Source organism: Patiria miniata, unplaced genomic scaffold, assembly GCF_015706575.1.
Source record: "Patiria miniata isolate m_02_andy unplaced genomic scaffold, ASM1570657v1 HiC_scaffold_4, whole genome shotgun sequence".
Taxonomy (NCBI): Eukaryota; Metazoa; Echinodermata; class Asteroidea; order Valvatida; family Asterinidae; genus Patiria; species Patiria miniata.
Window position 1 is genome coordinate 563429 of NW_024037071.1, and position 27624 is coordinate 591052.

General features: G+C 41.9%; 1 protein-coding gene across 1 annotated transcript; it reads right to left on the minus strand.

Moving 5' to 3' along the window:
• Window positions 1–6188: 6188 nt before the first annotated feature.
• LOC119740170 (alpha-2C adrenergic receptor-like) lies at window positions 6189–8968 on the minus strand. The gene has a single exon (XM_038215385.1). It carries the CDS (start codon window positions 7787–7789, stop codon window positions 6548–6550), a length of 1242 nt encoding a protein of 413 aa, XP_038071313.1. The 5' UTR covers window positions 7790–8968; the 3' UTR covers window positions 6189–6547.
• Between the last annotated feature and the right edge of the window lie 18656 nt (window positions 8969–27624).

Consider the following 27624-nt stretch of genomic DNA (forward strand, 5'->3'; position numbering starts at 1 on the left):
CCTCTCCCCCATTTGAAATCTTGAATTGAACAAAAGTATATATAATTCAGGTGCACCCCCTTGAAAAATGAAGAATGTTAACCCTAGTTACGTCACTGTCCTCACCACGTGGGGGGAGGGGTTAGTGCGTCATCTGTCCGTATGTTTGTCAGTGTCTTTGATTGCCGTCAGTCTGTCTGTCTGCGACCGATATATGTGAGTATACGAGACTCGTTTGATAGCCTTATCAATTCTCAGTGTTGGATAACTTCAACAAATCACCCGGTAAAAAAAAGTTCATCTCTAGCACTTTACTGAAGAAACTTAAAGTCGTATTGAGTGATATCACGATAACACGATTAACACAACGCTTGAGTGATATCACGATAACACGATTAACACAACGAGGCGGACCACTGAATCGACCTAATCCACGAGGACGCCATTTTTCGATCGTGTTCCTTGGATCTATTTTATTAATTGTAAAGTGTTCAATGGGAGGGTGTCAGACTATTATGTGATTGTGATTTTTCTTTATTAAATGTGGTTTGAAACACAAGGGTATATTTAATCACAAATTTGAAATTATTCGTCAGAGCAGGCTTATGTTAATTTGTAACGAACTGTTACTCTATTGCTTTCATTTCTACTCGCAAGTTCCAAATCTGAAGACTTTACATCGCTTTTAATTTAATATGGCCGACTCGTGAATAAAAGTCTATCAAAGAGGCGAAGAACATGCTCACCAAATCAATGCCCGGATCTCTGTCAATATTGGGCCGCCCCTTCCAGAAGAATGCCTCCATACATTGATGTGTGTCGCGCACACCAGAAAGCTTTTAGGCGTGTTTGCTCAGATAATGATTGATCAACGATCAAGTTTTCTTCATATTACGTATGGGCGGTGTCAGCCAACGGACCATGAAATGCACGTACATCACAGCCTATTATCGGTGTACCCTATGTGTGTGTGGATCGAATCGTGATGCATGGCATCATATCAAATACAATGGACCGTGACAATTGAATGGTTGTTAATTAACAATCATACAGATAATTGCGACGCTGGCAATATTGTTCAGTAACAGAGGATAGGGTGATTGGTTATCGTACCAGTCATTAGAAATCGAGCAATAATGGATGTAGGCCTATCTGATCATGGTTTCCCCCCGATAATGCCGGACGAGCCTAACTTCAACCATGACATAAAACGTTCAATAGAGAAGTGGTTTGCAATATTATATTCACGTAAATAAAATAAATCTTCTCATATTGGGAAAAACATTCAAATAAATCGAAAACAACAGTGTGAAAAATAGGTAGGACATGCAGTGTTTCATTCACATTTTGTGTTCATTCTTTTGTTCCCTGTGTCACACTCACATCCATAGTTTAGTTTTCATTATACAGGTATATTTTCACAGACCCGCATACATATGATTAATCTTACATTGCAAACAATGTACAAACTTATTATAGGGCTGGATGGTATCCAATTTACGTTCGAACCAATTAAATTAATATTTGTTCAGCACGCTATGGTAGTTAGAATGTGGGTTACGTGTGTACACGCAGATCTGTTACACGGTACCCTCTGGAGACATGTGCACTATGGGGAACAAAAGATTGAATACGTCTCCACAGGCAATTTCTATCGGTGAATACGTCTCCACAAGGTTATCACGAAATAGATATATGGGTTTTACTCAAAAACTAGGAATTTCAAAGGAGTGTGTTGATCAGTCGCACATTGAAGTATTTTATGTAAGGGATATTAAGTCCGAATTTTAGGCCAGGAAATTAATTCTGGTTAAAATAGCAGCATTTTGAAAGTACACTTTCAAACTCGAAAACATTTAGTACACGAGAACAAAGAAATTACCCCAAAAGGATACACATTTCAGTATGTGTGCAATTGTGTTGTTGGTGTGAAGTTTCAATCCTACACAGGCTATAGTTAGTTTTGAGGCAATATATTTCCGATACAATTATGACATTGTGACTTACATAAAATGAACTTTTAATTTCAATTTAATTTGTAATATTCCACAATTTATGTCGTTTGACAATTTTATATGAGCAAATAAAAAAGTGCCTTTATAGGTGCCTTGGTGATGACCTGTGTACCCATTGCTCACTACTCTGTAAACATCGTTCATTTGTTCATCGTCATTGACATTCGGCTTTAAGAGAGGTTTTTTTCTGTGTAGATACAAAAATAGTGGACATCGGTGTTGAAAAACACAAGAATTGCGAGCTCGGTCCATTGCAACACAACGCGTGTTCGTCCTCGTCCTCGTCCTCAGTATTTGCCAGATCCTTACAAAGTCACCGCAGATGAATAATTGGCGGCGCACTCTGGAGGGTCTGTTTGCAACCACTCCAGTCTGCCTCCTATACCCCTGCTCGGGCGATTAGGTCAACGATTATTGTAAATGTTACACCGTCTTTGAGGCGAACTCGCGCAGCCCACGAAACAAGCGCAAATACCGAGGACCGGCCCCGATGAATCAAGAGCCGAAACGTTGGTCGCGGTAACCATACAACGAGTATTGTGCAAGCACGACTTTATTCCACATTATTAACAATGACTGCCACATATTCAACAGCTTGTTTAGTTGCCCCGTCCCCTGACAGCTAGCGTAATTATGTTGAACTAAACCGAACCTTATTCGATTTTCTTTTCCACAATCATGAGTGACCCACAAAACAAAACACAGCTAACACACGTTTTCAAAGTGGGGCAACGGAGTTAATGTTTTTGGTTGGTTTGTATTTGTGAGGAAAGTAGGGATCAAACAAGATGTCAGATGACGCTCAGTGTACGAAACAGGCGTGGGACTGTAGCAAATATTATTTCTCAATGGACAGGTACGGGGCGTTGGTTACGTCACGATAGCCGTCATGGTCCGTAACTGGGCATTGGTATACGCAGCATTGACGTAGTTGTTGTCGTCGACTAAACTGGGAAAAAAACCTGTTTTCCCCAGCAATTACTTCTGGGAGTATGAAAGACTGCGACCGAAATGCCAAAGTCAATCAAGTTAGGTTAATTCAAGCCACTAACATTGTGTTTTTACACGTACTGAAAGTTTAAGTCACAGTTGTTTTCCTCGAGGTCACTTCTAACAAATTATCTAATTGGATAATTTCTTTTGACAAACAATATCCCCCAAAGTACCGGAACAGTTATATCCCAAGTGGACTTTGAAAAAGTAAAGTTGACAACTGTTTTCTTAATTACAAGACTGGATAAGTAACTATCAAGTGATGGATACCATGGAACTTTTCCCTCAACCTGATGTCGGTCAAGGAATGCGCCAGAACTTTACCAATTTCCTCCAAGGGCAGTTTGCAAGTGAAAAGATAGGTGTGTAAAACTCTTACCGTTAAATGTGATTAGGGTGTTATATGCAAGACCACGCAACCGATTGGCAAAATTTCACGGTGCTCTTCAATGCTATAACAAGTAATATCAACACTCGGGGCACTGATCAGAGGTTGTCGGCCTGAAAGTCTTGGTCGGACACGATCTTGAACTCCTACAGGCCCGAGTGCTTACGCATTTTAATACGCTTGGCAGGGGTCCGTACACATTTAAGATACACGGCTCGGTCCAGTAGCCTCACGCGGTATTATGCGAGGCAATCTCAATTCCGATCGGTCCCATGTGCCTAAGCCAACCATGTCCGTGGATCGCGGGTGACATCAAAAGATGATCCCATCAACCACGACCGCCCTGGGTCTATTTTCCCATCCACCGGGTGATCAACAATCTCCCAATTTCGGGAAACTCGCGCCAAATAGGCTCGACCGTCACGCGGGGTGTTTTGCTAAGGACGAAGCTAAACACGCCCAGAGCCCGCCAGTTTTGTTTTATAAAATACCACTCTTGTTTTCCGTCGCCCTATAAAACTGTCGGCAATTTACAAGTTCCTGTCAGCGTCCGAAATAACTTTTTAATCCGTCAGGATGAAAGTGTATCCCCGGGATCTTAATTTGGTTTTTGTTTGCTTTGTGCAAGGGATAGGGGCGCTGAAATGTACCAATTCGCACATTTTGACAGCGCGGGAGGAATAAAGTGACGTTCAATAATTTTGATAGCGTGGTAATTTTTTTTCAACCTGTGGGAAGGAGAAATGTTGCAGTTAAAAGTCCGTAAAAGCAATTAACATAAAACAAGCCTTCCCCTTATTTATTTGAGCGGCAAGTTGCATGACGTGCAAGACTGGTTTGCAAGCACTTTAACTACGCGTGCGCACTTCAAGACTTAATTATTCTCATTACAATTTCTCCTTTGAAGCAAGAACAAAATTAACATTTTTAAACTGGACAGCACCGTGACTTTAATATTTCGTTTGATCTTACGTCAGTCTGTGTGGACTCTATTTGAACCTTTTTTTATTTTGCGTTTATTTATCTTTCATCGTGATGTGAAATGTCAACATCTTGATGCAGATATTTCCTGTGCAGTCGGAATGCCGAATTTTCAAGTCGTTTTTGGGAACACAAAACCTAAATTAAACATCAGAGAAAGAAATAGGCCTCCCACCCACAAACACACACCTTCTCAAATGTGTATCCTTGTAGAGACATTTCTTTGTTCTCGTGTAGTAAAGTTTTCAATTTTGAAAGTGAAGTTACAAAATGCTCTTATTTTAACCAGAATTAATTTCCTTGGCTGAAATTCGGACTTAATATCCCTTTTCTTCCATTTGCGACGGATCAACCCACCTTGGAAATTCCTTGTTTTTGAGTAAAATCCATATATCTATTTCGTGAAAACCTTGTGGAGACCTATTCATCTATAGAAATTGCCTTGTGGAGACCTTTACAATGTTTTGTTCCCTATTGTGTGCGTGTCTCCACAAGGATACAAATTTGAACACAATAATCGACTAAATGTTAAAGCTGAACTCTGTTTGCATGTACCTTTCGAAACAATTTTGCTTTAAACAACAAACTGTTTTTTTTTGGAATTCGCTCTATTTACGGAATAGTATATTAAAATAAACAGTAAACCTATACACTCTAACAAAATAAAATATCTTTTGCGTCGTTGAAACACATGGGTTGCAAAGGTTTTACATAAGCATCTCTTTAAATAGCCAAAGATTGTGTTCTGTATAATAAATATTTCAATGGTGTACATAAGAATTTTTTTTACACCTGCTATGGCGAAGAGACAACCCTTTGATATTTGCAACCATGCTTTTCATTACGAATTTGATATTTTCTCTTGTTTGGTCTCAGTATGTGACACTCCCGTGTATATAACCCAGCGTGGCTCGGCAAATAAACGGTCGGCTTTCTTCCACACATTGCTCCCGGGGCTGCCGATCGAGTGCACGGCCGCCCAAATCAATAACGACTTCAACAAGGGGAAAGTGCCCCTAGTGATTCGTCACGCTTTTGTACACCGAAGGCTAATATTGACGTTTCAATATCACGAGCAGTAAACATTCTTACCATTCTCTGACACGATTTTTATTCACATTTTTACTCCGATCCTTTTTTCTGGAAATGTGCTTGTCAGAAAGATGCTAAAATAATGGCAATTTTGTAATAATAAAAATATTGGTGGATGATTTTTGTCTGCCAAGACGTAGCGTTCATGTCAAAGGAATGGGGTATATTGTTGTACAGGCTGTCATGTTATATATTGCAAAGGAAGAAAAAAGCTCATTCATTTCTCATTCCGAGTCGCAGACTCGCTTAGACATGTCAAGTGGTGCGGAAGCCTGGGGATACTATTAATTCGGAAATCTTCGTCTCTGAAGTACTAGGCATTCAAGAAGACTTAAATGGAACGGAACCAAAGGGGAAACCCGTGAAAGCCAATAATGGGTCGATAAAATGATTACGGTCGAAGATCAAAAGCGTATATACCAACATATGGGTCAATATGTGGATTGATTCTCCCACCTCTAAAACAGTAATTTCTTCATATTGTCTTCTCTTTACTGGGACCCATGGGAAATCAGTGGGTTCCACTGAATGGGCTACCCAGTTAAAATAAGAAATAAATAAATAAAATAAATAAACATAAATGGGCATGGGGCTATAGAATGGAAACAACCTTGAAATGTGTAATCGGAGACTATTTTGGTTTAAACAAAGTTCCAAAACTATCAGGGTGATTGGTACTTTTAATATTACACTGTGCTTTTAAAGGGACTTTTATTTCTGTATTCAACCTTATTTGGTACTGGGTATAAGCGTGCTTGACTCCGAGTGAAGGGTATGTACACTTGTACGGAGAGGTCGAGGCCTAATATTGAAACAAAAAAAATATGTTGACGTAAAGTGTGACAACAATCAATCTTATCTGGTTACTGTAAAATATAAACACGTGTTGTTTTAATGAACATTTTACAAGGTAATATAATTGACTTACTTAAAAGGGTGTATTTCACTCTGCACTTTGCAATAACGTGAAGTAGTGAAGAAGCCCTAGGCTTACGGCTCGTTCAGTTATCCATTACCACTTACTGCCAAATCCTGGGATTTGTACCCCAGTGATTACCTTGCGATTCCCGCCATGGACAGATTTGTTTCGCCCGGACATTCACCGCCCGATGCCCAAGACCTTTTTGAAAGCCTTGCGGAAGTCTCGGTTGAATATGGTATAAATGAGCGGGTTCAGTGCACTATTGCAGTAGCCGATCCAGAAGACGAACTTGAAGAGGAAGTCTGGAATATTACACGCGTCCCCACAGACCGTGGCGATGACATAGAGTTGAAAGAACGGGTACCAACAGGCTAGGAAGCTACCCATAATGATACCCAGGACTACAGTCGCTCTCCGCTCGCGTGCTTGAGCCACTTTCCGGCGTTTCCTGTCCACTTCACGATAATCACAAGACGAAGTCCTCCGGCGTATGTCACTACTGGCCGAGTTGGGGGACAGCATGGAATTATTCGTGAACCGCCGGCTGCCGGGAGGCTCCTGGGGAGAGAGTTTTCCTCCATTCTGGTTGTTGCGGTTCTTGTCCACTCGCAACATGGCGCCGGCCGCCTGGCTGGATGCCTCATCAGTATCCACCAGCTCGTAGGCCGTGGATTTCCCGCAATTGCCGGCCTGACTCGGGCTTGGCCTGGGGTCGCCGATGCCCTGTCCGAGGCTCGTCCTGGCGTGTTTCTTGGCCGCACCCCATATTCGGATGTACACAAAAACCATGACGAATGCCGGGATGAAGAAGGAGCCCATGGTGGAGTAGAGCACGTAACCAGGGTCGCTGCTGACCTCGCACAGGAAGTACCCGTTGACAGTCTTGTCCTCGTTCCTCCAACCGAAGAGCGGCGGTACGGAGATGATGAAAGACAGCGTCCAGACTGCGCCGATCATGAAATACGCGCGGCGGTGCGTGCGCCACTTGGCGTACTTGATGGGTCTGGTGATGGAGTAGTACCGGTCCAGACTGATAAGGCACAGGTTAAGGATTGAAGCAGTGCACGCCAAGACGTCAATCACCTTCCACATGAGGCAGAGAAAGGTGCCGAACACCCAGCAGCCCAGAAGCTCGTTGGTAATGCTGAGTGGGACGATCAGGATTCCTACCATCAGGTCGGCCAGCGCCAGGGACACCAGGAATCGGTACTGGGTACCCTTGAGGGCACGCACCCTGACCACGGAGATGCAGACCAGTGAGTTACCAAACACGATGCCGATGATAATCAGTCCCACCACGATGCTCCACACGATGATGTGAGCATTGTGGTATCCACTGGGTGGGAAAGGGTAGGTCACAGTCGGAGTCAATTCCGTGCTGTTCGCTGTCCAGTTTTCCGTGGAATTGAAGTATTCCATGGTGAACGTATTATTTCAACGCGAACATGATAACTGTCCCCATTTTTCTGGGGAAAAGGTTGGAGACTTCTTCCTCTTACCTTGTCCACGTGTCACTCGGAGAAAATTCCTCCAGAACAATGAAATTCTCTACAATCTATGGTTCTATCAATCCATCCACACAACACATGTTGTGCACTCGTGTGCATTGCAACTGAATATCCATTGTGCGTTATGGCACGTAGCCATGCGGTGGAATCGAGGTATCACTAATTGATGCTCGATTCATAATACTTTTGCTCGACAGTACACACTGAAGCTACACTTCAACACTGTTACTAGTAGGTACGTCAATGTTAAATTATATAGCGATAAATGATAATAAAAATCGTTTTACTGCGGGGCATTAATAGTGATAAGTGAAGGAAATACCGGTACAAACATCCATTGTTGTAGCTAACGATCACGTTTGTGTAGCTAGTTCGAAAAGAGAACAGTCAGCTGTCCAGAAAAAAATAAATTGTGAGTTCTTTTTAGGCTGATGTATACGCCTATTTTGTGAATGCCTTCGTGATCAGGGCACAAAAGGTCTGATAAGAAGAACACTACCTTTTGAGGAAGCAGATGATCCTCCTCGAAGTTGATGCATAAGTTCAAACATGAAATGATAACTCTGCCATCCGCACGGTGTCTTTACGGTGTTCGCGTGTTGTTTGGCGAGCCTGGATGAAACAGCGCTCGGCTATGCCCCGCTGTATAAAGCCGAGGGGCTGCCTTATTGTACCGTCTCAGCATGTGCGTCATTCATCAACCTGCATTGTATCGCGTCGGTATAACATGTCAGTCTCTTCGACAGGAATAGGCTTAGTTCGATTGAAAGCCTCGTTTGAGTAGCTCTGCGAGATGTCGTTCGGGTCAATCCAACGCACACGAACGAAAATATTTAGTTCTATGTCCCCGTCTCAAATGCGGTGAAGCAAGTCTGTCCGGCTAGTCACACTGTTTTGCCGCAACTTTTGATGCCATCTACCATCGCCAGATCTCTCCGACTGGTGTCGTACGGGTGCGAAGACTTGTCAACGGCACAACGTTACATCACACTGTTCACTGCTCTCTCCTGTGATGTGCGGTCATAATAATCCGGAGTGAAGAGCTGGTGATGAGTTATGTGGAGAGAGTGAAGGCCAGATATAGGGTATGTGACAACGTCCTCACAGCGCGACCGTGCCACAGGTGCGCGCTGCCTCGGCGCTGATTGGTGGGGGCCAGTGGAGGACACGCCTCCACCCAGCGGCGAGGCTAGCTTGCTGTCATCATCACCGTTACACCGGTATATAACTCATCGGCAGCAGGTGCAGTGAGAGCACGCTAAAGATGAGGCAGACGGTTGGTTAACCTTCACAGTCTGGCTAGCTCCGGTGATGTTATCGCCAGCGACCGAAATGCAACCCCGCCTTGCCGGCCGCTGTCGTTATCGCGCGAGAAATCATTTCCGTCGTTCATATGCATACACTACAAACCGTTGTGCGCATGGCTCGTCGTGGGGTGCGTATGTTGTACATGGCGTTTCCACGTGTCAACCAACGCTCATCATCGTTCGAGATATCCAGTCGGCTGAGCCGATCATCAATGATTTTGCAGCATTCACTCGAAGTAGGAGATTGGCACTATCACGTAGATTAAGTTGACTGTCTTGCGTTTGATGTGGATCAGGCGGGATGCTTGACAAATTGAAAAGCAAACCCAGAATGTTTATAATATCCCATCAGGTGGTGTATGCCCACCCATGTCTAGGTATTCACGAGTAAGCAAAAAAGTGCATCAAAAATAAACCAAAAAATAAACATGTCTTACCATTTCCCTATCACTTGCATCACCATTTTCTTCAGTTTTAAATGTCAGCTGCTAGACGGCACATGTAGGAACTATCGTGAATTCAATGTTGTGTAATGAATGATACCTTACTTGGGCCCTGCAAGAATAAAAACGATCAATTTGGCCAGCTCCGGCAGCGGAGTTAAATAAACATTTCCAAGCAGGTGATGAATTTGGTCGTGTTTTCAATCGGAAATTGCTCGTCTAATGTGCAATCTTTATTGTCTCGCTGTATGTTCGTGTATCTTACAAATTACCCTGACTTCTTACCCCGCCGATGAAACAAAACTGCCCGACGATAGCAGAAAAGGAGGGAATTGTTTATTTATATGTATTCTTATACGTGGATGTATAACTCGCTTTAAGGGAATATACAACATTTGCTTTTGCTGTAATTTTCAGAAATTGCTGGATTTGGGGGTTAGTATTTGGTAGCAAATATTGTTACACTGACTTATGCTTGAAAAGCTAAGAAAAACAATCATGTTCCTGTAATCTGGTTCCCAGACCCCACTTAAGATGAAACGGAGAAATGTATAGACGTCAGGGAATTGTAGGGTCAGGGAACCAGTCTAGCTGGCTTGTACCCGTTCATAGATGTGAAATCGAATTGCAAACAACATGCAGATGGTAAATTGGGGGCAGTATTTGAAAAAAACAAACATTTTTTTACTGATACAGATATACAAATTTTCTTGAAATTGTCAGCACACCAGGTGCCATGATTTTACAGAATGCTTTAGACTGTTATTCACTGACAGTCCAGTAAGGTATTTCATAATAATTTGGTAGCTTTGTTTTTTATGTCTGCAAATGTTGTATATTCCCTTTAACTAAGTTGTTCCAAGCCCAGAGCAGGAATTTTTTATGCCTAAATTCATTGCAACTCCATTCTGCCTTGGCAAGTTTCTGTTTTTAGCATGTCCTTATCAGAATTGTTAATGATAATTCCGAGACACCGAGAATAATGAAGATTACTGGTTTGGTCGTTATTTCGCTGCACAGGCGGGGAAATAAATAGAAGCGACTGGTTCTTGCTGATGTATTTATTGCCCCGAACCGAATACGGTCTTGAATCAGCTGTCGTTAATGTATATTGGTGAATGATAAGACCAGCCGTGCTCATAATTTTTTGAGTATATTATAACCATATGGGTTTTATAGCTCCATGGTACAACCATGTGTTGGTTAGCCTCCTGTTTTTGTCTGATTGAGATATAGGGTCGACGGCTTTCCCACTGAGGAAAATTATATAAATTTAAAATGAAAGCAGACTAAAAAGGGAGTCTTCCTCACGTAGTCAAAGCTTCTTACCAATGTACTTTTTTTTTGTTATTGAAAGAAAAATACGAAGAACTAGAATTAATGTCAATACCAAAAGGGAAAACGCAGACAATTTTGAACGAAAATCGACGTGTTGAGGGTGGTGACAGCCGTACCCGTAGATATTTTTTGAAATACTTGAATAGTAAAATTGCCGCGAATATCTGATTCAAAATATAGCTAGGGTATAGATTCATTTAAATTGGTTGCACGAACCAAATGGCAAGGGTATTATTTGAATCGTGACGATGTCTTCTCGGAGTGCCACTGTAACTTGTTGATGTGATTTGCCTGCTGCGCGAAATCCTTTTATTGTAATGCATTATTCTGGCGCCAGCATTAAGGGAATAATTTAGCTGTTCGATCGCAGCACTCGATTTGAAATTATTATTGCGTTTAACTGACTTGTCGCCAAACGCCCCAATCACAGACGAATACAAAATGGTTTTAGACTCGACACAACAAAAGCACCAACTTTTTCGGATTACATTGTGTTTTTAGTGTTTAAAATTGAATGTCATAACGTTCAATTTTAAACACTGTATAACATTTATAAGTTAAACACGATGTTTAGTGTGCCTGACAGAACCGTTCACGAAGCGTTTATAAATTCAACTTGATGTTTTAGTGTTCCTAAACAGAATAACCGCTCACGATGAACCGTTTTACAGGCCCGGATTACCCAATAGGCACAGTAGGCACTGTGCCTAGGGCCTACGAAAAATACCCCCACACTTTTTGACCGCGGGGATGGGCTATTGAATCTTCCCCACTTCATTTTTGTAATGAGAAAAAAAATGAGGATTTTGAGGTATTTTCCGAACGTCCCAGCAACTGAAATGTATTCAATAGCACTGGAAATTGGAGAAACAAAGTACAAAAGCTTTTAAAAATGTAAGCGCGAGTATACATAATTGATAAAGAGCGTCCCAGTATAATGTGGTGTCCAGCCCCCCCCCCCCCGCCCCCTTTCGAATGTCCACGGCCGGGCAATTTGGGCGTTTCATGTGCCACCAAGAGTTGCCACGGAGAGTTCATTTTTCCTAGTGCATTGTGGGAGATGGTCGACAAATTCGCAACGCGGGACATTTGAAATTGTTACGTTTTTTTGGTCAGTACTTTCGTAAGCGTATGATTCAAGTATAAATTTGCCTTTTTTTTCCTCTTCTTTGTATCAATATGGTGTTTTTAGTAAGGCGGCAGAACACTATGCCCGAATTTGTAACCACTTAGCTATAGTTGTTTAACGACACACATTCAAATGGGCCTTGTTTTGTCGACCGTAATTTGAAAAACTGACTCTCCATGGCAAACTCTTGGTGGCGCTCTGCATTGTGAATCGCCCGAATTTTAGGATTTTGGTCATCCCCCATTCCCCCCCCCCTCCCCCGCCATTCGTCAGCACAGATTTACGCCACTGGCAGTCATTGCACTCGCGTGGTCGCGATTCTAATCATGCCACCGGTTGAGTTAATGTGACATTGTAATGGCACCGTTCCCTAGACTTAGCGTAAGTACAAGAAAAGATGAATTTTCCCAAGCTAGCTAATAAACGGAGCTGAATTAGAATCAGACAAACAAAATTCCCTCGGAACAATTTGTAAACGGGTCAGTAATTTGATATAAACATAATGAGGTAGGGGAAACTTGCTAGAATTTTTCTCAATCATAGCGACATGTCAGTGCCAGCTGAAAGACGTGCGACGCGAAACAATAATTGATGAGACTGAATAAGGACGAGCTTGGTGAGGTTAATTGCTCGAAGTGACTCTGAATAGTCAACTGCTTGGTACATAATAATGATTGTAGAAAAGAGTTACGTAACAACATTCATGTGTATGGTACGATGCTGATGCATCTTTCATGCAGCTATGAAACACAAAGTAACTCTCCCACTGCGGAAATAAGGATTATGTTTTAAACGCAAAGAGAAAAGCACCTACTGAAACAGCCTAGTTGTTAAGCTGTCTGACAGCGGACCCAGGGTTAGGGGTTCGAATCCGCTTGGTGTCACTTTTTGGTTTTCGATGCCCGCGGTTCTGTCATATAAGAGTATTAATTTCCCGTCGTCATTTACCAACAGCAGTTAGCTCGGTCGGTCGGTAAGCTGACTCACAAGTTGGGACTGTCTGCGAAGTCCAGGTTGGCATCTGCGTATAGGTACGGGGTTCTTTTGCTGACTCGGCAGCAAGGCTTAGGGTGCCACCTCGTTTCCTCCCTTTATGGTGCCTGACTTTCGAGTTACATGGATGGACAGGGAAGGAGGTGTGGTGGGCCGGGTACCGAGTCCCGGAAGAGTTCTATATGGAAGTCGGTAAGGGGCTCATTGAGTTAGGGTCATAAGTCCGACTCCTGAAGACTTGGCCATCGCCACATTACTTTTTGTTTTATTTTCTTTCTTTTCTATCGGAGGACAATTGCAAGAATGATTAATTTGTTATATTGAGAGCTTGTAGTACTGTAGTCATTCGAATTTAATTTTTAAAATTGCCCGAAAATACAAAATTCAATCCAGCTTTTATTTCATTGTCACAAAACTGCATGTACATGCTCAGTACCTTTGCGCATACCTTGTTCAGGCCTGTTCCCTGATCCCAGACTGCAGGGGGTGTCTTTAAATCCTATAGTGGACTTTTTTATATTTTTATATGTTTTATATGCACAGCTGTAGCTGTCAACCCCGTATATGAAGCGACTTCGCGCGGCAGCTTGTGACGACGACATCGACAGAATGTACAATCTTTTGACATGGGTTTCAGAACCGGATTTTAGCTTCGCGGAGTTTTGAGCAGCCGTGTTTATTATTTACATTCTCCACTTTGTTTTTATTCCCTCTTCCTTTCCCCTTGCTTCTCCATTCTTCGGAACACTGGTGCCTAGGGCCTACGAAACACTTAATCCGTGCCTGCCGTTTTATATAGGAAGTTAAACACGAGGCGTTAATAACGTTGTTATACTTTTTTTTCATGAAAGTCAAATTTCAGGCTGTTTGAGGCTTTGGTTTTTTGGTATAAAGATACTTGCATAATGAATTGGACTCAAAATTGAACCCCTTAAACGCGTTACAGTGTTCATAAACCGTTGGAGAAAAAAAGCGTTTACAAAGCGTTTACAAAGCCGTTATGTGAAAATAACAAAGCGTTTACAAAGCCGTTATGTGAAAATTACATGCAGCCGCCCTTAAAATGATCTCGGCATCGACAGACCCCGACATAAAACCAACCCAGGCATACCGTCGAAAAATCCAATCAAATCCACAGTTTGAAATAAATTCTAAGACCTTATCGCCTTTACGTTGCAGCGGACAGGTCGTTATCGTCGTGATTTAATTACCCTGTTAATAGCCACAATTATAGCTGTGAAGTTGAAACTGATCAGGGCTTCCGAGCGTATTGCACTAAGTCGGTGCGTATTACACGACGAACGTTTCATGCGCGTGGAAAAAGTTTGCATCTTGGAACAGCCGCAGACATTTTTGTATTGTTTAAGATGTTTAATCGTGAACACCTCTTGTTGTTAAAAAGAGGAGTTATTTTGTGAAAGGTGTTCCTGACAGTATAGTGGAATGATTTCTAACTCTGTCATGAATTCTGTTCGATTTTACTCGAATTTGTAGTGGAAGGCAAACTTAACGACATTAAACGGTGGAAAATACTGACTCCGTGGGGCAGAACAGTTGATTAACTCGAAGTAGTTTGCCTCGCTCTCCGCGGCAACTCGTTCGACCGCATTAGTGCAGCCTGAATCCATTGTAAACAAAAGGCAGTTGTTTTGCAATAAGAGTGAAAAACAAATTTTGCTTATAAGATGCTTGTAACGGAGTGCGTTTGATTGGTCTTTTCTGAGTCCTTATTAATAAACCTATATTAATTTCGTCATACCTACATAACAGTGTGGTGCAGAAAGAAATAAACCCACTTTTGACAGGAATTTCAACGTACTTACTTAACTTATTTGAACTGTTTTTTTTTATAATGTAGTGAAGTATAGCTCTTCAACAATGCGTGCAGGTGAACACAAATCTTTACCAAAATCGCAAGAAGAGTGTTATTATGCTAATTTGAATAAAGGTCACCAGAAATCACTGTTGTCCACCTGTAAGTCTAGTGTCTTCAAATCAAGCTTCTGAGCTCAGTCAAGCGGATGGAGTAAATCCGTCTGTGGACAAAAGGTTTGGCATATGCAATGTTTAAACTACCATATCTCAGAGACAATGCCATTGCAATCATTCTTTTAGTCACTTATGTTTAAAAATCTATATTTTAAAACCCTTAAATTAAAATTTTGAAATGTGCTCGACTAGTAGGTGAAATTTGCTGTCAAAAGTAGGTTTCTACTCTTGACACCACCCTGTAGTGGAGTGCTGTGGCCTCGTGGTTAAGGGCACTGGATTTGTGGTCTGCGGGTAACTCTGCAGGTTGTGGGTTCGGGTCCTGCCTGGGTCATGGTGCGTGTGCCCTTGGGCAAGGCACTTTGTCACTCATTGCTTCTCTCCACCCAGGAGTAAATGGGTACCTGTGAGGGCAGAGATGGGTATTGTGGTTGATTTAGCTTCCTTGCGCCTAACAGGCTGCATCGAGCTGTATACTCCCCAGGGAGCTGAGATGGTATTTGGAATGTTTCATGGGCCCAATGAGCAGGGGTAATAATGATGTAGCGCCTTGAGCACCAGACCTGGTGGATACGTGTACTTTATAAATAGCCACTATTATCAGTAGTATACTTTATCGCTGCGCCGGGGTGGCGAGTTCTCGGAAACACACCGTCTTTATATTTCCAATTTGTATATATTTCCAATTTGTAATGATATAATTATATATATGTTTTAGATTTTCTTTAAGTGGAGAAGAGGTCTATTTTCGTTTTAAAACAAACATCGTTGTACACCTACAGGCCATGTATATTCCTATATATTAACTGAGACAAAGGTTTGCATGGTGGACATGATGAACGGGAAGTTTGCGGTAACACCATATAAATGATATCTCTCTGTGAGTTGTGTGGTTCTGAGAAGAACCACTGCAGTTGGTTTAACTCGATGTTTCGAACAGTATGCTCTGTTCGTCATCAGCGGTAGTCATCAGGTCGGGAGACTGATGACGAACAGGACATACGGTTCGAAACGTCGAATTCAACCATATGGTTCTTCTCAGAACCACACAACTCTCACAGAGATATCATTCACATGGTGTTACCGCAAACCTCCCTATTCCCAAATAATCTTGTTGAGAGAAAAGCCACGCTGTTTCGTAGAAACCTTATCGTGGCTTATCAACTGTATTCTTGGAGATTCCATGATTTTGTGTTTAAGTTAAATTGATTACCCAATGATGTCGGAGTAAAATGATATTAAAAAATCATGCCTCTTTACAATGTTTTCTCGAGACTATAGATGAAGAGCTATGACAATGAAACAATGAGGATTTAAGAAAAGAAAACTCAAATAAACTTTGATGATAAACGATAATAGACAGATCACCAAAATGAATATTTCATTTTATTTCGAACACAAACCAACTCATCTCCTACTAAACGCACGTACCGAACTCGTACTTCCATCCATACCGGCGCTGATAATAATTAGGCCAACGGCAACAACGCACGTACATCGATCCGTTTGTGGAGAGAAAAAAATAATTCATCCCACAAACTACCACTGGTTTGACTAAGAACCCTATACCTTCAATATTTTTCTTGGTTTAATGGGAGCAAGTTTACAAGAGTTGTCAAAAATAATGTTATTCTATTCGCCTGTTGACTAAAGCTGTCTAGGTGTATATACGCATAATAGGGTAGGAAGATTGCTCCACTATCGATCTGGCGTTTCCTTTTCGCCACTTTGCGGCCCGAGTAGGTCGATTCGAAATGACCGGATTTGCCCGACGTATATCTTGCGTGCCCTAATGAGGTTTTTTTGTTAGGAAAGTGGTCATTCTCCACAATACTCACCTCTCGCCACTCACACTAATGCATTTTTTTTTCTAAACGGACACCGGTGTATTCTCTCCCAATATCATATTTTATTTGTAAAGAAAATACAGGTGGTCAGGTTAAATGCGCTCTCGAACGTTCGTCACTTTTTTTTTAATTTCTTAACAGAGCTGTTTCCGAATGCATTTGGTATCATTTGTCTTTTGCTGAAGTTAATGTTTCCACAGTTATTCGTATGGTGGCTTTCTGTATAAGTGCGTATGATTCCATTGGTGGACTACATTTGTAACAATTCAATTTAGAAAGATAAAACACTAGGGGGAAATGCTTCGTAGATGACGTTTTATTCAATCCGGATGTCCTTTTCAGGATAAATCCTGCATATTTATTCATCAAATCACAGTAGGACGCATCTTTAAACTACCCTGTCGACCTAGGAATTTTCCTCGTTTGTTTCAGCTTGTCGTTTACATAACCTCAAAAAAATGGTAAATAATAAACTACCTCGGTTTTGAACCCACAAATTGCCAACTAATACCCTAAATCCCACTGCTTCATCTTGCGTCCACGACGTCGCAGCGTCTCGGCACAGGAAACTACGGACACAACCGAAGAATGTCTTGGTTTTCCCCCTGACAAATCCCGTCATTTAACATGCAACTCAAACATACACTTTGGCCCGCGCTCCAAACCATTAAGATTAATGGAGAATTAAGCGCGCTGGGGGTTAGGGATATGGAAACGCAGGAACAATAATTGTGAGATCACGATAATGGAATATTGATTCTGGTCGCATCTAAAGCTCCCGTGTCTGGCCTTGCATGTCTCGTCGCTAGCTTGGCTGTAATAGGGAGTGCGTCCCGCTGACTCGTCAGCAATTTGGGGCCAGGATCCTCGCGTTAAAATTGGCTTTCTTGGGGAGACAGGATGCAGAGCAGAGTGGTTGGAATGGCAAATCGGCGGGAGGTGTAAACTACTCTTACGACCACAATAAAGCCACTACTGAGGTGACACCGCGTACGTTCGCAAGTGCGTCCTTCGGGTTCTTTAAAGGTAGTAGGCCTATACAACATTTGCAAACATCAAAAAACAAATACCCTACTTGACTGTAAGTGGAAATAGTCTCAAGCATCCTGTGAAATCATGGCACCTGGTGTGCTGTCATTTTCAAGAAAAGTAGAATTTGTGTATCAATTTTCAACGATAGTCGGCTTAACATCGTTGAAAAAAAAACAGACTTTTGTTCAAATACAGCCCCCATTGTAACACATTTAGCTAGTCCACATTTTGTTTGCAATCGGTTACACGGGTGCAAGCCAGCTAGTCTGGTTCCCTGATCTGACAATTCCCTGACATCTATGGATTGCTCCGTTTCGTGTGATCTATAGTGTCAGAGAACCAGACTACAAGAACAGTCATTTTCTGGGTTTTTCCATCATCTGTGAGCACAAAACTTTAAATTGGTCAGTGTAACAGTATCATTGCTATGAAATTCTAACCCCCAAATCCACCCATTTCTGAAAATTACAGCAAAGGCAAATGTTTTAAATAACCTGGCATTTGCAACTAAGAATGCAACCTCGTTCCCATGGGTACGAGATCTTGCTGCGCCATGTTGTTTCCCATCATCCATGGAGTCGAGGCTGCTAAGAATGCTATTGGACGAAGACAATCAAGTGCGCATGCGCGCATGTGACCTATCGCCTTTTGCGAGTTAGCCGCGCCCCTTAGACAACCATATGGAATTTGCGTATACGTTAAGTTTTGTTTGTCTCAGATTTTGCGCGTTCCGCGTCCATTTGTATATGTAATTGGACAATATTTCACAGCTGCGTTGACGCGATTCTACCGCGATAGGTTAATTAAGACCTCATTGATGTCTGCAAATGACGTCGTTTTCTTTTAAAGGTAATGGACAACATTCGCAAAACATTCAAAAATGAAACTGCCAAAACATTGTGAAATATCCTACTTGATTGTAATTAAATTATAGGATCAAGTAGGGCCTATCTTGTCATAATGGCGCCTGGTATAATATGCTGTTATTTAGAAAAGAGGAATTACTACCATTTCCTCGCGATTGCCAAACTACCGCGAACCCCGACCCCGGCTTTTTTCTTCTAATACTGCCCCGAATTGACCGAATTTAGTTCAGTTTGCAATCGGTTACATATCCGTGAATGAAAATAATTTTCCCAAGTGACAAACACATCACAAGAGGGTGCAAGTCAAAATGCGTTAATGAACATTTTGGGAGGGAGGGGTTTCAAAGGAAACCTTGCTTTGCGTCGGGAAAAATGAAGACGCATTTCCACAGTTTTCTCAAAGAGTATAGCATCTTATGTTGAGACGATACAGTTTTAAAGGTATTTTAAAACGAGCCAATGTGTTGTTACATGTATACCACGGAGCATGGTAGGCCTATTATCGCGTCAATTGGGCTGATGTGCTCCATGTCTTGGAAATAAACCACTCAAAACATCTAAGTTGTGTGGATCGACGTTAAGGTCCACGCCCTTTGAATTCCTTCCAAGATGATCCATCGGGAAACGCGGTAACCTAAATTTGTCTCGAAAAAAATGAAGACGCATTTTCAAAGTTTGCTCGAAGAGTATAGCATCTTATGTTGAGACGATACAGTTTTAAAGGTGATTTTAAACGAGCCAATGTGTTGTTACATGTATACCACGGAGCATGGTAGGCCTATTATCGCGTCAATTTGGCTGATGTGCTCCATGTCTTGGAAATAAACCACTCAAAACTTCTAAGTTGTCTGGATCGACGTAAGATCCGCGCCCTTTGAATTCCTTCCAAGATGATCCATCGGGAAACGCGGTAATCAGTAATAACAGGCAACTCGTTCACTTTAAGTGATGCTGCGAGAACACTTGGCCGTCACTCGGCAACGCTGCACGGATCTGAATGGCTCAGGGAAACAACTATTCCGCGTGCCTCTCACTTCAGCGAAGAAAAAAAAAGCATCAGATGACCAAACATTATTTCAGCCTGCGCCTCAAGCACACGTGTTTCCTATGAAGGAATTACTGGCCAAGATTTGAAGCGAAGATGTCGGAAATTGCACGAGGTGGTAAAACTATTATCTACCTTGCCACGCGGGAACGGTCCAGGACGGCCACAGATTTGGCGATACCTTGTGGACTTTTTAAAATCCCCTGTTGAAACTGAGTGTTGTAGCTTTAATTCCACTCAATAGTAGCAAAAGTGGGGTCCCTTTGCAGGGGGCACTGAGGGTCCTCATTTTTCGAAGGGGCACACGAGGGTTTGGTAATCGTTTCAAACAATTCAAAAGCTACATTTGTTTCTCCAAAGTCTAAGCGAGTGGAAGGGGGCCACGAGCGGGAAAGGGTATCCCCCTATAGCGTCCCCCCATTCCCGCTACGACACCTCTTCTCAAGAATCGATGTAGGTATACTGCAGAAGGATTCATCCAAAATGTTACCTAATTGCAGCCCACGCGCGGGGTCAGGTTTTCATCAAACACAATATCTATTCAGGGTCTACCCGATGTTCCCCAATGCCTAAAAAGAATTTTACCCAGCACATGTTCCCCAAAATCCTTAGGGTTAGGGTTAGGGTTAGGGTTAAATGGTTAGGGTTAGATGGTTAAGGTAAGAGTTAGGGTTGGGGAAATAGGATTTGGGGAACATATAGGTATGCAACCATCTATTGATATGTTAGAAAGTAAAATGATGTACAGTATTGTACCGAAGACGGTTGTCAACACGTCGACATGTCTGGTGCGGAGAGCCCACTGCCTACGGTGCGACCTGATGCGGATACTTGCCACATATGCGGAGAGTTATTTCAGTTAGTCTGAAACGCGAGATGTTTTGTTGCTCTCGCTTGAGAAAAGTATTTTGGAATGCCGTGGCACGGTCCGCAACAAACCAAAATCTCCAGAGAATTTATTTGAGAATGGAATTTTAAGTATATACCACAAGGGGACACGAAACGTTTTTAACTGGATAAATTAATGTGTTCATTGAGTTTTGTTTTGTTTCACACATGTATAATTGACCCGGTTTTTATGCGGCCGCGGCACAAAGTGATGTGACGGAGGTGCATGTATGATAATGTTAATCAATTATTTTAATAAGGCTCGGACTATTTTTGGTAACTAGGACAAGTAAAGAGTGCATAAAACACCATAAAGGGCAATCCAAGAGAAAAAGGGGTGCATCACTCGAGGAAGATGTTTGTAAAGTTTGCGATAACATTGACAATAATTATTGACAAATATATATATAGAAAGCCCAGAATAAGCCTCCAGAATAAGCCTCTGTACTGATGACGTTACAGTTTTGTTCACATGCGCACCTTCCTATGGAGCCAGTGGGGCGCCCCACGGTCCACTGAGCACCATAGGAAAGCAAACACGTAAACAAAGTGTGACGTCATCAGTACACACTGAAAAATTGTCTGGGTTAATTTTACCCAAGCAAGGGTGAAAACTGCAACTACCCATAATTGGGTTGTCCTTTACCCAACTGTTTGGGTTAGAAATTCTGTTAAATTCAACCAAAACGTGTGGTCATACCGGACTAAATGTAATTTGGTCTTGTTCTTGACAAGTTTTGGTTGAATTTAACAGAAATTCTAAACCAAACAATTGAGTAAAGGGCAACCCAATGTTGGGTACTTGCAGTTTTCACCCTTGCTTGGGTAAAATTAAGCCAGGGAATTTTTTCAGAGCAGAGGCTTATTACTTAGCAATTAGACGCAGTGTAGCTGTCACTTTGTAAATATGTTGACTAAACATTGCGTGTCCAATTCCTAAACAGCAATGTTGAATTGCTAAACGTTGTCCATCAGCACACTTAACGTTTATTATTATTAAAGCAAGAAAATTAATGTTTAATTGCCAAACACAGCTTTTTTGCCGGGTTCAATATGTGAGGTTCGCGATGCAAAACGGTTCGCGTGTTCTGACACAGAAAATTCTCCAAGGGTCAACATATCAGCTGAAATCAAATAGGCCTTGCAGTCCTTAACGAGAAAGGCACGTTCGTCAACGGGTCATTTAGCTCGCTGTCATCGCCCGCCCGATGGACGAGAACTCTGCTTTCAAAAAAACAACTTTATGAACCGAAGGTTTTTTTTAAATTTTCTACGAAAATTAACCCACGTATTTTGGAGGCAGGAAGGCAATTTTGTGTCGGGTGGAGGATTGATAAAGATTCCTATATGCATTGTTCTATTGAAAGGTAGCCATGCTTTCTGGGAATTTAAAAAACAAAAACAACCTGCCAACCAATTATTACAGAAACGTTCGTCTTGAAACGTTAAGGAGCTCTCAAACATCAGGACTCTTCCATCCACGCAGTTAAGACATTATTGCTTTTTCTTGTACTACGCTTAATACGTAACCATAACGTCCTTCGCTTCGACATTTCTGCCACTTTTATTCGTGCCTTCATATCATGCGGACTAATTATTCAGATGCAAAGCACATGCGCGCAGCATAAGGCTGCTTCTTTTGTCATAGTTCGTCATTAATCAGTGTTATTAGTCACTCATTGTGAATGACTGTTTTTTCTCATAATCAATGTCTTTTTTGAAATGTAACTCTGTAGCCCTTTTAAAAAAATGAAACTGATCTTAAGATTTGCCCCGTTGGATGCAGGGAATTAGGCCTATGAAGCAAAACTGAAAAACAGAGCTAGCCACTGAAATCGAGAAAAGAAACCCAGACAAGAATACTGCGATCTGTGAGTGTACTATAAAGTCATGATTAATTTGAAATGTGATGCTCCCAGAAGGCACTCATCAATTGTCTTTGATCTTTGTCTCCGGTTTAGGCTCCAGGATTTCTATCTTCATGATTGAAGACTCCTGCCTATAGCGGGACTTCAATTCGATATAGGTCCGTTTTCGTTTACAGCAACATCAAATCCAAGAATATACGGGCAAAACTAGTTGATTCGACATTGCAATTTATTGTGATGGCTTCAAATCGATTCGAAAGCCAAAAATGTTTCATGGGTATCGCCCAAACACACAAGGCCAAGGTCACTCAAAGGTGTAGGACACAATCTAGAGAGAAGAAAGAAAGATGTCGTAAAAAAGGTATCTATTAATATTTCGTTTGAATTGTGAAAGGTTGAATGTTGGAAGAGAAGCATCATTATAGTAGAGTGTTCCAAAGAAAGGCAGTACGAGCAACGAAGGGGGTAGGATACAAACTAACCAATGATTTTTTTTTGGGCAGTAGTAGTCTTATGTATACTATGACAGTGAAATGATTTGACGAGGTACCGAAGCGCTTTGTTTGCTGGAAAAGAACGGTCGGGAGAAGAAGTGAAGAAAGGCCGCTGGAAAACATCCCATGGCAATATACAATGTATACATAAGACTCAGAGATGCCACAGACCGTCAGTCATGAAGAGGTTTCAAGAAAGATGCCACGTCCCAACCCACCACTGATAGATTGTATATGCGTCACATAATTGTATCTATAAGAGGTATATAGGTAACACGCCGAAGCACCGCCCCTACAGACTTGGAGTATTCCATCAGATGAAACCGAACCGGAGACATAATAGCCGTGGTTTGGCAACCCTCAACACCTTACTTCATTTATATCGATCCTTCTCTGTTTCATGTTTCGAGACTTGTAAAATCTTGAAAACATTCTACAATCGATAAAATCAAGGCACCGTTCGTGCCCACATTTCTTTAAAATATGTAACGACTCTCGACACGCGTCCGTTAAAAATAAACTAAGTAATCCGGGGATTTTTCCAGACAGTTTCCAGCGTTCTAATTCTCCAGTTTTATTTTAACGACCCGCGCTACTTAATTCTATTTATTCACTTGGACGACTTCTCTCAAAGAAATGTGGGTCAAGGGATGAGTTGGACGGATTCCTAGTCTGCCGAGAGTGATCAGGGGTAATTGGGTCGGTGTTGCGTTTCATGCTTTGCAAACACGTCCACATCACCTGTTTCCGAAAGGAAATATGCGTTCAGACGTCGAGCAAGGTGGGTCGAATCGCGTGTTTTCAGGACAGACAATGACGTGTTTAGAATGGCAACATTTTTTTAGAGCTCAATTAGTACCGTTGGCTGTGAGGGATTTCGCGTTCCTTGAAGCCTGTTTGTCTGTGGTTTTTCGGCCTCGTACAGCTGGTGCACATACTTCCGTCAATGTATTTCTGTGACATTTTTTTTGGATCATACAAAGAGGGGTACTTTTTTTTATTAATTCTATGGTCAATCTCCCGCGCCATTATCGGGTGAATTTTGACCCGTCAACACTATCTCTCGACTGTAATAATGTGCCCTCAAATAACGAGACAATTAGCATGCAGATAGGTGTGATGTATAGCGAGTCGTTGACATCCGTCGACCGTGTCCTGATAATGGCAGAGGTTTGAGGAAATGTAATACATGTAGTTTTGTGCTCCTGGATTACCTCATGGTCAGCGACACTTGAGGCGACAACACCCACCACGGTATGACTTTAATAATATAACAAATTGATTTTTACAGTAATTATAATGTGACCTGTCATCACAAATGAGCTTAAAGTCGGAAATTGCCATTTAGCATGCAGGACAGTGGCGCAAAGTCAAAATTGAAGGGAGGGTGGATTTTTTTTTCAGGTGAACCTTAATCTGTCAGTCCTCTTTTACCTGTACCCAATAAGGTGTTCTGCCAAACATTTGTAAAACCTATTTTCATCACATTTTATAAGTTGACTGTTCATTCACTGTAACACAACTGCAGGATGTTTAAATGATTAAATACCATTTTCTCAAGAATCAGTTTCACAACTTAAAGTAGGCCTAAGTTGGTGGTCTATATTTCTGTTTTCTGAACTCAGTACCCCTAAACATTATATACCATTGAAAAGCTCTTGTTCTGCAGAATCCAGATAATAAAAGTTTCAATTCTTAACAAGGCTGACTTTAAGCTCATCTTGTGATGACACGTCACATAATGAGCTCAGTGGATAGCCAGGGTCCAATGCAGAGGATACCTCATAGGCGATATACTGGATGTGTTTTGTGGGGATAAGTACCCAGTGGATTTTAAAAAAAGCTTTCATTTGTCTTACCCCGAATTCTGAGCAGGGAGGGGACTCTGAGGGGTGCGAGAGCGGCGTGCCTCGAACGGGGGCCTGTCTCGCAACCCCAAAGCCACAGATTGAGTGTATATTAATACCCTGACATATTTTGTAAGTAGGCCTATGTAAGAGATACTATAATTGACCGCTGGGGGAAAATGACGAAACTTCGTGAGATCAATTTAGCTTTTGGGTGAGACAAGAAGAGATTTTACACGGGCCAGGCATTAAGTCTCGCCAGAACACATTACGGTTTATTTGCACATCCACCGACCGCCTATACATGTCATGTCACTCAGCGAGAATTTTAGGTCAAACATTCGACGTGTGCAATCTCCGGGGTTTTTTTCTTTCTATTTCTCTATTCCCTGTTTAAGTATTTGTAGGACAAAATATTCGTTGCGGACTTAAGTGGTACATTCCACGCACTGCACGACGAGAAGAGACTCAATTGTGTATTAGAATAACCAACAAACCCAGAATTTTCTATACAAAATATTTTTTAACTTAGAATTACACAATACTTCACACCAAGTAAAGTTTTTAAACTAATCTGTTGTTCATGATACTGATAACTTTGATAACTTTGCATGATAACATGATAACTTTGCTTCAGCTCTCCTCTAACTTGGAACACCCCCCCCCCCCCCCCACAAAAACAAAACATTTAAAGTAAAACGTGAACAGATTTTATGCCAACAAATTCTGAAATATCTTTTCAACAAATTCTGAGACATCATTTCAACATTTGGGCAATCGTGCGCTATTTCGGGTGCTCGGAAACGACGTGTATAGGTGAATGTTCTATGTTCCGACACCCATGTGTTCCGACACCCCTACTGTTCAACCTATGTTCCGACAAACCTATGTTCCGACAAACCTATGTTCCGACAAACCTATGTTCCTACAAACCTATGTTCCGACAAACCTATGTTCCGACAAACCTATGTTCCGACACCCGTATGTTCCGACACACCCGTATGTTCCGACACCCTTATGTTCCGACATCCCTATGTTCCGACAACCCGCACTTAAGATTGTGTTAGCCCGTTTAGACTGGTGCGTTGGGGCCAAAGACTGGTGCGTTGGGGCCAAAGACCAGCCTATGTTTACGTTTGTAGGGGTACGGGTGGCGGAACATGGGGGTGTCGGAAGATAGGTTCAGTAGTCGGAACATGATATGGTTGTCGGAACACAGGGGTGTCGGAACATAGCCCGAGCAGTCGGAGCATAGGTTTGTCAGAACATAAGTGTGTATTAAACCGTATAGGTGACTTGCGTCTTCGAGTCTTCGAGTGTGACTCACGGTGACTGTTCTATGTTCCGACACCCCTATGTTCTGACACCCCTATGTTCGACAATTAAACCTATGTTCCGACAGCCCTATGTTCCGACAACCTTCACATAAGATTGTGTTACTCCCGGCGAGGGTTAGGGTTAGGTTTAGGGTTAGGTAGGGTTAGGGTATAGGGATAGGGATAAGAATATGTGCAGTCGGAACATATGGGTGTAGGAACATAGGGGTGTCGGAACATAGAGGTGCAACCTATCACAATAACAAGGCAGGATTTCCAGGCGCGTGTTTTCTCTATTCTAAGTGCGGAAAACGCTGGCCTGTAAGAAGCTCACTATAATGTGATCTAATTTTCTCGTCAGTTGACTCCAGTGACCAAACCCCCTACCTTACCTTCTCTCTTCTCTCTTTCTGCAAGAGTGCGGTAATTCGTCTCCAGTCCGAGTCCGGAACAGGAAATTAAAAAGCAAAATATTTTCAAGATCAGCGTGGCTTGAGGAAAATGATTAGATTTTAACCTCCATTATTGCTCGAATTAATTTAATCGCGTACTTTGAGTTACGTCAAGTGGCCCGCAAGCCGAGTCCGACGACTGTTCCCGTAAAATTGTAAAAACAAAAACAGGCAGTGTGAAAAAAATCATTAATAATTATTCATTGGTAGGCCTAATTGGTTCGTTTTTATTCGTGTGTACTTTACTTAAGACAAAATCAAACGACCGAAAAGAGAAATGTGTAAGGTTATTGTGGCTATAAGAACAGCTCCAAATGAGGAAGATATAGGCCCTAAGAAAATCTGTAGATTTGCAGAACCAAAATGTCAATATGGTTACCTTTGTCCATTTAAATTATTTTTTCTATTTCTTTATTTTATTTTATTTTATTTTAAAACCAAATGTATGTGTATTTTCACATTATAAATAATATGGCAGGCCCCTAGAGTTGCAGACCAGTAAATGGACTTCCATTGACCTCAGTGATGACTTTGGAGAGAGAAAATTCCATCCAAAGATGATCACCTCTAAGAGTAGTCCTGAAGCCCTTATTAAAAAAAAAGATGCCTACGCGTCATTGCAAAACAGAGCAGTTTTAAGGGCCTAATTTCATTCCAATTTCACAGAAATACGAGCTCGCAGTCCAGTGCACGCCGCTTCTATCCTTCTCTATTACAAACCCTCAACGTCTTCATGGCCCTCAAAATGCTCTAATACCGAAGAATTTGAGGGCATCCAAATCGTGATTTGGCCGTTGTAGGCAATTTTGGGCCTATTTACTGGCCTGCTCCCTTAAAAGACCACCATTTAGTGAATCGTTCGTTCTAGATAAACATAAGAAACGCAGATTTA